The sequence below is a fragment of the Aythya marila genome, assembly GCF_965140915.1.
Source record: "Aythya marila genome assembly, chromosome: 18".
Taxonomy (NCBI): domain Eukaryota; kingdom Metazoa; phylum Chordata; class Aves; order Anseriformes; family Anatidae; genus Aythya; species Aythya marila.
The window spans coordinates 6,646,022-6,656,177 of NC_139059.1; the positions used below are offsets into that span (position 1 = coordinate 6,646,022).

At 44.4% G+C, this 10,156-nt stretch overlaps 1 protein-coding gene across 2 annotated transcripts; it reads right to left on the bottom strand.

Moving 5' to 3' along the window:
* Positions 1–1,316: 1,316 nt before the first annotated feature.
* On the bottom strand, positions 1,317–8,362 carry DDX5 (DEAD-box helicase 5). Of its 2 annotated transcripts, none has more exons than XM_082775155.1 (13): positions 8,223–8,362; positions 6,569–6,734; positions 6,328–6,424; positions 6,110–6,243; positions 5,928–5,993; positions 5,336–5,477; positions 5,088–5,248; positions 4,769–4,941; positions 4,444–4,554; positions 4,149–4,210; positions 4,009–4,068; positions 2,538–2,762; positions 1,317–2,081 (listed from the first exon to the last, which is right to left on the bottom strand). In XM_082775155.1, the coding sequence occupies exons 1-13, from the start codon at positions 8,228–8,230 to the stop codon at positions 1,699–1,701; spliced, it is 1,788 nt and encodes a 595-aa protein (XP_082631281.1). In that variant the 5' UTR covers positions 8,231–8,362; the 3' UTR covers positions 1,317–1,698. The 2 variants fall into 2 exon arrangements, with proteins under 2 accessions (XP_082631281.1, XP_082631280.1); XM_082775154.1 differs by having other exon boundaries at positions 8,199–8,351.
* Between the last annotated feature and the right edge of the window lie 1,794 nt (positions 8,363–10,156).

Below are 10,156 nucleotides of genomic sequence, written 5' to 3' on the forward strand. Positions count from 1 at the left end.
CAAAAATATTTCATCCATGTCTGATTCTGTCTAAGCCCACCAGAAATCTACTGACCTTTAAAAAACAGTATCAGAAATATTACTAGGTAGCATCTCTCCCACTTTTTAAACAGTGCTACTTTTAAACTTAAAATGAAACAGATTTAACAGTTTCAGTGCTATCCCCCTTCTAAAGGGGAAAGGAGCCTATTTTTTCCTTCCACCACAGTTGATTTAGCTTTGCAAAGTTAATTAACATTCTTTCTACATTACTAACTACAGCTTTAAGTTTACTGTAGTATTATGGGACTTCTGTTGAAGCTCTCATAGCAACAACAAATAATCACAGAAAATACCATCAAGTAATGAAATTCCACCAGACAAACATATAAGAAAATGGATTATGGATTACAGTGTAGTTAAGAATATCACAAGCTTAGCCTCAGAGGAAAGTCACCAAGAGCAAAGCACAGGCAGAAGAAAATGGAAGTTCAAGAGACTTGAAGTTAGGGATTTGGATTCACAATAGCCCAGATAGAATCTTGACCTGACTTTTATAGGCAGATTCAACTGTAATGCATTAAGTGGTAGTTAAGCATTAAGTTTAAAACTAATCAGTTACCAGTAAGTGGGAAGAGGGAGCTGAAGATCAGTAGTAAGTGGAACTTTAAGCTACTGTACATGAAAGCATTAAGCACTTTAAACTAGGATCAAGGCTTTTTTGCTTGTTGCCAGATAGGCTCCTAATGAAGGAAATGCTTTAGAACAGTTGCCCACTGAGCATGGGCAGTGCATTGAGATGAGTTATTAGTGCATGTACTGAATATTGATAAAGATTCATCATCTTCACTGATGAACAGCCCACTTCCCTCCCCCCACTTTAATAAAAAAATCACTGCTCAATACCAGTTTAAGTATAATTTGAAATTTTAATGCTAGGATCTTCCCATTTCTCTGAAGCTCATAGTAAGCCTGCATGCTAACTCACAAGGCCTGACAGCTGTAGACACATTACACTCAAGCCTAGTCTGCACATATGCAACAGTTACGGTGCTGCAAAAAAGCTTCCTACACTTGTAGCAGAAGCTCATTAGCAACACCACTTTAGCAGAGTTTTGGTTAGCAAGACTTCTAGCTATACCATTACTCCAATGGATCTTTTCCAGAAACTGGCCCTATGCTAATGAGACGAGGAAGAGTACTGTTTCTGACTTATTCAGAAACCAGCTTTAAATTTCTTCCCCATCAAATAGAGCCTGCCATGCTAAGCAATCTAGCCCAATCAAGGCAAGGCTGGTTTTATATAAGCTTAAATGTTTAATCAGACACAGTTGAGAAACCTTTCTAGAATTTAATATAAAAACATTTGACATTCCATTAATGTAAAGTTGTGCACATGTTGAGAAAATTGCCATCTGAAAGAAAATTCGGTCTTCAAATATCTTTATTGGAAGGCCATGCACTGCCTTCTGTTACTGTATTTCAAATCACTGTACATTTACTTTGAAAACACTGTCTGCATTTTCTAGTACAAAAAACTAAAAATTGTTTCAGGAATGTAGAGAAATATTCAACTTAAATAGCGAAAAAGTGCACCATAATTACTGCTGCACTGCAGTCATTTCTGCGTTTCCCATTTCTTAAATAACTATCCTGTTCTGATAACACACAATATAAAGAGCAATTATGAAAAAAACTGAGACATTTAAATACACTAAGTTATTGAGAATAACTTGCTGGCATTGGGTAACCTATCATAGGAGCAGCACCAGTGGCAGGATATGCATACTGCTGTTGGTTCATGCCATTGTGCATATTTGCAATGTTACTTCCATACTGCTGGTCATAGCCATTCTGGTAAGCTCCCGCAGGGTTACCAGCCCTGAAGCCAGCTTGCATGCCTGCAGCTGCAAAACCATTTCCAAAAGGAGTTCCGTTACTGAAACTTTGGGCAGTGTAGGCCCCATTTTGAGCTTTTGCTCCAAAGTCTCTCTTTCCTAGTGCACCATAGGTTCTCTCAAAATTCTCCCTCTCTCTAAAACTACTAAATCCACCCCTTTTGCCCGCAGAATATCTGTCACGTCGGTCACCTCGGGAACGACCTATTAAAGAGACAAGACATAGTTATATATACATATACACACACACACGATAGAAACTACATTTCATGTACCACCCAGTGAGTTCAGCTAGTAATGATATTTACTTCCTGCCCCAAGCAAGGCAAGTCTACTAGAAAGCTTTCCAGTTACTAACTGGACTCCACTTAGGCACACTGAATTATATGAAGACATGCTAGATTCCTTTCTCTAACCACTGTGGAATCATGCACTCTACTGCTGTAACATGAGCAGCAGCATGAGAACAATGCTCACTAAAAGATGCTCCACAGCACATGGAACACTGGGGGCAGGCAGTTTTGTTGTTGCTAGTCAAGTCACCATAACTGCCCAATAAGCTACCTTCCATGTCCATTTTGGGGAGGCTGGAAAGGTAAATTAAGCTTCCAGTTTGTTCTGGGAAGAAAGCTATGCACCATGCCTGACAACAGCACTTACCTGAACCTCTGTCTTCAATCAACTGAAGCAATTTGGGGTTGATGGCTTGATTAGCCTCCCGAAGCACAGAGATGAGGTCATTTACTTGCTTAATATTGTTAGGAGTAAAGAATGTGTATGCTGTGCCTGTTTTGGTACTGCGGGCAGTTCGTCCAATTCGGTGGATATAGTCCTCTGAGGAGTTAGGGTAGTCATAATTGATGACAAATTTCACATCTTCCACATCTGTAAAGCGTTGCAGTGTGGCAAAAAGCGAGGTACAAAGTTTTGCACACCACAACAGCCAAATCGAAGATAAACGTTAGACAATAGCACTTTAAATTAAATAATGGCTGCAAAGAACAGTGTTAGAGTTATCCATTTCTGCATGAATATTGTGGAAGAGAAAGTTATGCACACTCCGTCTGTTCCCGTCTTATCACCCACCCTGTGATCCAAAACCTTACCATAAAGGAGTATGCATTTGCTTGTCATTCCCAACTCAAGAGTCCCCTTTACAAATCATCAAGTGACATCTGAATGCTTCTTGCAGTAGGGCCACTAAAGCTCACAGCAGCCTCTTCATGTGCTCATTTGAGGACCTTAGAGTAAAAACATACAAGGTCCTTCACATACACACTCATCAGAAGCTCAAAAAAAAAGGGCCACACTGCTCGTCTTGCCAAGACCTTTGAACTGCAGCTGCAAGAAAAACATACCTGTCCCCCAAAAGTCACCAAGTTGTTTTTATGCACTGTGTCTCGTCTAGGCAAGCGCTTCCAAGAAGCCAGGGTTCACTTGAGAATGTGTCTCTCTCTCTGGCAGGTCTCGACATGACGACTACATATAGGTGGAGGAACTTCGACTTTCAAAGGCATTTAGAAAAGCCATTGCTTTCCTGCCCCACTTGCTAAAGTGAGAGGTGGACTTTTTCTCAGATTTCATGTGCCAGTACTCACCAATTTGTACAAGGCTTAGTACATTTTAAAGCTGCTCTCTCCATTTCATGGTTGAAAAAAAATTTCATTGAACATTGTAATTATTTTCTTCGACATTTCAGCAAACTCACTGAAATTCAAAGACCCACAGATCACAGCAGACAGTATGCACAAAACTAACAGTACTGCACCATGGCAAATCATGCAAAGCATGGAGAGAAGAGAAATACCAGGGCAAAGTGAACTGTGAATGAGACTGCTTATTTCATGAGAGAACAGTTTATGGGGTAGTAGTTTAAAGGATGATCTTTGCCTTTTGAAGATTACTGGCACACAATGCTCTCAGCTTTCACCTCTCTATTTGACTGGAAGCAGCCAGCCGATCATTTCCACTAGTCCTCCATCCCCCTCGAGTCCTCCGATTGTCATGCCTAGGCCTTGCCACAAAGACTGCACCTTTATGTGAAGAAAACTTAGAAAAATGCAGAGGTTAAAGAAAGCAATAGACTTTCTTTAAATAACTTTGGGCAACTGGCATTACGAGTTTTACTAACCTAGACCTCTGGATGCAACATCTGTAGCAATCAGGATTGGTGCTTTTCCATGTTTGAACTCTGTAACACAAGCAACTCTCATCAGTTTCTTCATGTATCAAGTAACAAATAGAGCTTACCAAAATTGCTCAAGTACTTACCATTTAGAACCCAGTCTCGTTCCTGCTGACTTTTATCACCATGAATACCCATTGCTGGCCATCTGAAAATACAGAAGATTATCAACTTCAAAACATTCCTTGAGTACTTCCATTAGTCAGTTACCAACAAGTTCTAAACAGCTTCTGGATTTAACATCTCAGCTAACACTCGGTGCAGTGTCAGTTTTGGCACCATAGTTTTAAGTGGTCACTCATGAAGTATCGAGAGCATGTTCGGCCCTAGTGGGGTAGCTCACTTCATTTCAAGCTACTATTTAGTACTATTTAGACTTACCCATCTCTCCTCATTTTTCTGGTAAGATCATCACAGCGTCTTTTGGTTTCCACAAAAACTATTGTTTTGTTTTCCTTCTCACTCATGATTTCTTCCATCAGACGAATAAGCCTGTCATGAAGACATGGTAGTTAGAGCTTTCATTACTTACACTATACAATCACTTTGCTGCCAGCTTTGCCAGCCTCATTTTCAACATAGAGTTTTCTTAGGGGTATCAGACTGGTGTCAAAAAATCCGCTGAGACAAGTTCACCTGAGTTAATACGTAATCTAAAATTAACCATTAAAAAAGCCTGCTGAAGGTTCTGCCACTAACTACTTACTTGTCATCTTTCTCTACATCATGGCACACATCAACAATCTGAAGAATGTTGTGGTTTGCACTCAGTTCTAATGCACCAATGTTGATGTGTACATATTCTTTTAAGAAGTCTTCAGCCAGCTGCCTTACTTCCTTTGGCCATGTGGCACTCCACATCAGAGTTTGCCTGTCAGGCTAGAGAAAGAGACTGTATCAGTACAAGATTCAGTGAAATGCCCAATCAAGTCTATCCAGACAAATCTGAGTTAACTGAGATATCCTTGTTTCATTTAACAGTGCCATTTGTTTCTGGAATGCCAACAAATACCACTTATACTCACTCTTATCTGATCCACAATTTTTCTGATCTGAGGTTCAAATCCCATGTCAAGCATCCGGTCAGCTTCATCAAGAACAAGGTAAGTACACCTCCTGAGATTGGTCTTTCCAGCTTCTAAGAAGTCTATAAGTCTTCCAGGTGTTGCAATGCAAATTTCCACACCTAAAAAACAAACAGTAAGTCAGCTGAAATAATTTTCACAGTGAAAGTCTCACAGTTTTCACAAGATGCCTTAAAACTTATCTATACCTCTTTCTAAGTCACGAATTTGTGGTCCCTTTGGAGCACCTCCATAAATACATGTAGACTTCAAGCGGCATGCTCTGCTGTATTCAGCGGCTACTTGCTGCACTTGTTGAGCCAGTTCACGAGTTGGTGCCAGCACAAGACACTGGAAGTAAGATGCCCAGCTTTTAGTTCCATATTTACTTCCTAAGTTTCTAGTCTTATGTAAGCTTTAAATCAGAAGCTCATTATATAGCACTTCATTGCTGGAATGACTAGAGTTGAGTTGCCCAAACAAGCAAAAATAAGTTAAGTAGAACCCATTAAGTAGAACAATTACCAAACAACCACACGTCTTAGGTGGGAAGATACCCAAAACTCACAAGCTTCCAGTGAAAAGCAACTTCCAAAGTGGGACATCTAGCCCTATCCTATAAAGCTTTACAGAATCAAATCAAGGCTTATGGAATGTTCTTGGGAGAACACCAAAACATGGCACCCTTTTATTCAGTGAAACACTAGTGAAGCTACACACTTTCATGGGCATGGATAATTGGACTGCAAAAAAGTCAACTTCTCTAGCAATTATGTTCCTCTTTCATTTAGAAATACTCACAATAGGTCCATCTCCACGCTCTAGGAATGGCTGATGATTTATATGCACAATAGCAGGCAACAAGTACTGTTTGGAAGAAAAGAAAATGTCTATTAGTGTCTCTTCTCAAGATTGCCTGCTGTACACCGCACTGTACTTCCACTGCCGAAAGCCAACAATACTCCACACTACTTGAAACTTACAGACAGCGTTTTCCCTGATCCAGTCTGTGCAACTCCAACCATATCCAATCCACTCAAGGCAACAGGCCATCCTTGTGCTTGGATAGCAGTTGGTTCAGTAAAGTTCTGCCTCTGAATCACTTCCATAACATTTGCTTCAAGAGAAAATTAAAACGTATTAACTCACACTTTGTTAATCAAGCTTACAAGAAACAAACACTATGGCTTTCTTCACTTACCAGGAAAGTTGGCTTCATAGAAGTTTATTATTGGTTTTGGACAGTTATGGCCCCTAACTGTGACTTCTTTGCTTGACCTGTACTGCTCAACCTCTTGCTGCAAAAGAAAAATCCCATTACTGGAAATAAGCTTTGATACCAAAGTTATTTAAGTTACTCCCACCCCCAAGCCTACTGGGCCCTATGACCCTCAGCATGTTTGTACTTATTTACTTTTGCATGAGTTGGATAGGGTACATACCACAGTACGTCTAACTACATCAGGATGTTCTTGATAGAAGTTCTTTTCAAATTTGGGCAGTTCATCTAAATTCCATTTCTTTTTGGTAAGTTTTTCCCCAGGGTTTCCAAATTTCTTCCCAGAAAGAGGTCCACCTCTACTTCCTCCAAAACGAGGTGCTCCAAACCTAGAGAAAAACATAACATAATATAAAAACCGAAAGAAACTTTCTGGTCTTTTTCTTCCTCCTCCACAACTTAACTGTTATCTTTGTAATCTGCTGTGTGACTTTACAATTCTGATTTATCAACCTTATCCACGTAATACTTAAACTTCCAAAACACATTAAAGTTGTGGATGCCATAATTTGCTTATCTTTCTAGTCAAAAAGCTACGGTAACACATTACCCTGCAGTTTTCTTAAGATGAAGCTACAAGGCCTACTTGCAAGTTGCAAAGTAAGAATGTTAACACATCTGTATTACTCCATGATCAAAATGGTTTCCTACCCAAGTGACACTCCTATTGTATCAGCCTGCAGAAAGTGGGCAGGGTCTGTTATAAAACCTCGGAACAACTTCACCATAAGCGTTTTTTCAATGTATTTTAAAGTACAGACTTCTCTCTGTAAGCAAACTTTATGAGACCACACATCTTCTGTTTACATTTTAGGTCAGGCCCCTCTGTTCTGAAAAGGCTTGTCTCAAAAGCCTGTTCTGGCATCCCTGAGGCTCGATGCGAAGCAAAGCCGCATGCTGAGGAGCGCTAAACCAGATCCAAGCACGGGGCTCCCTCCCCTGCCCCGACGGCTCCCCAATTTTTACGAACTGGGAGCGATCCTTCCACACTACACAGCGCTCCCAGAGGGGACCGGGCTGAGTGGCCGCTGCTTCCTGCCAGCGCTGTTTCCTTTGTCTCTCATTTCTGTCTACGCCACATTTTCCAGCCGCTGCCATTTTAGAGTCGGAGCTGGGCGGGGGGAGGAGGAGGAGGAGGAACAAAGGCAGCAGCAGCAGCCGGCATTTTGATTTCCCCTCAGTCACCGCATGGCGGGGCCGGCCATTAACATCCGCTTACACAACACAAAGCGGGAGCCGGCCGGCTTCTGCCAGCGGCCGCCACAGCCGCCGTCCCCCATGAGGAGAGGCAGGGAGGAAGCGGGAACCGCCCTACCCACGGCTCCCCGAGCCCCCGCCGTCGGCGGAGCGCCCGGCCAACCCACTGACCCACAAACCTCGACCGGCCCCCCCCCCCCAACGGGGGGGGTGGCATGCGGAACGGAGCCCGACGGGGCCCGCCCGTGCTGGGGGCACGTCCCCGAGGGGCCTCGGGTCCCCCAGGGTGCGCCCCCCCCTCCCCGGTACGCGGCCGGGGCTGCGCCGAGGCGCCCGGAGCGGGTCCCGCGGCCAACCGCGCACGGAGCCCGCCCCCAGCGCCGCTCGGGGGCTCCTGGGGCCGCTCCCCCTCCCCCGGCCGCCCGCTGCGAAGCTCCAGAAACTTCGAGGCGGAGAGAGCTGAGGGGAAGGGCTGCGGGGCCCAGCCCCCGGGGCTCGCCGCCATTTTAGGCGGCTTCGCAGCCAACCCCCCCGCGGTCGGGCTCAAGAGTCCGGACGCTGGCGGCGGCTAGCGCCGGCCGGGCCCCCGGACTCACCCTCTGTCCCTGTCGCTGGAATACCCGGGCATGGCGATGGTGGCGGTGGGCGAGGCGGTCCCGGTGACTACAGAGGGCGGCCGAGGGGCACGGCAGGATCCTGCGCCGTCGTCGGGGGGCCACTGACTGTGGGGCGCCTCGCCGCCCGGATGCCGGTTATATAGCGGCCGCCGCAAAGGCCGCCGGGAGCCGCCGCGTGACGCAGGCGCAGAACCCGCCCCTGCTGTTATGTAAGCGGCCCCGGCCGGCCGCAGTCCCCGCCCCCCTCCCCTGTGGGCGTGGCCGCGGCCCGGCCGACTGACCGGCTTCGGCGCGGCCGGCCGGAAGTTCCCCTCCCCTCGGGGGCGTGGCCAGCGCTGCCGTCACCGCCCCGAGAAGCGCGCGACGGGCTGCGCGTGCGCAGAGCCGCTGGGGGCGGCCTGAGGCGACGGGGGAGCTGAGGGGCAGCGCTCCGCCAGCGGCCTGTGCGGGTACACGCGGGGCGCTGCCTAAGTCATAAAAAGTCATAAACACACGCACTTGGAAACAGTAACTCCCTTCTGATCGCCCGATGACACAGGAAGGCGGTTCGAAGGTCACGAGGAGCGTGGCTACTGAGGCACTGAAGGACAAGGCTGCTTAGCGCGGGGGTAACGAGCAGAAAATACCTGAGGCGGCTGCGGTGCTGCTGCCCTGCCCTGCTTGGCTGGGGGCTCCGGTGCCTTGCCACCTGTGGGTTGGAGCACAAAAGGTGCAGCTCGAACCCCAACCCGAATCAGCCATGTTGCCTGCCGCTGCTCCCAGCAGCGGCCAAGGCAAACAAACACAACACAAGGTCGGAAATGCTGTAACAGCCCTCCCGGGTGTATCCTCCCACCTGCTCGCAATCCATGCCTTAAGGCTCTTCTAAGACAAAAATCACTATCTTAACAGTTACGTATGTTCCCTCCCGTTTTTGTTTTATTCATGCTAGCTTCTAACATACCATGACAACATACTTCAGAGTTTAATCATACACTACCTGGAAAATATTTCCTTTCGTTTTCGATAATGTTGCCAGATAACAACAAGGGAATACAAAACAAAGTTATTAAACAGTGAATAATTAATTTCTATTTAATTATTTGTACAATTTCTGTACATTAATATCTTCTAAGTCACCTCATTTATAAGCCAAAACTGAAGTCTATTTCTTTTTCTCCTTTAAAAGCAATTCCACACTTATGATAAACCTTGCCACTTTAGTGACAAGAAGTGCACACAGTATGCAAGATCTGGGCCTTCATACAGACTTACATAGGAAGGCATACTGATGTTTTCAATCCAGCATGTATTATTTCCTAATGATTGTGGTTTTTTTTATTATTATTTTATTGTTATTTTTTCTTAGATTAGTACTAGGTATTTCCACAATCTCTTCCTCAAAAGTAACCCAGTGAATAGTAGCAGCTGTTCCTTCTTCACATATACTACTTTTTATCCACTCTTCATCTGGCGTATTTTCACTTGGTCAGTAACATGAAAACTTTCAGACACTCCTCAGCCAGCTTCAACCGTTGATATATTGGGTAGTGTATTTAAAACATAAGGCCCTTATTAAACATCTTTACATCACTTCTAAGTGTATTGAACTTTGTTATGAAAATTGTCTATTTATTTATACAGTTTTTGCCTTTTAACTGCAGATCAACAAAGAGATTTAATTACTTTTTTAAAATCTTATCAGTTTATCTTTTTTCCTTATAAGACCTTGAATAAAGCATTTTGAAAGCTTTTTGGATATTCCCATATGTTACATATACAATCAGCTATATTAACGAGGTTCTGTCCTATATACCTAGTTATTGACTTTTGCAAAAAAAAAACACATGATTTGTGAGATAAATGCTTTTGAGAAAGCTGAGTTTGCTTTTTCCCAGTTTAATATTATGGCTTATCTCCACAGGCAGGTAATTAGCGTCTAGAAGTTGTGTTTACTG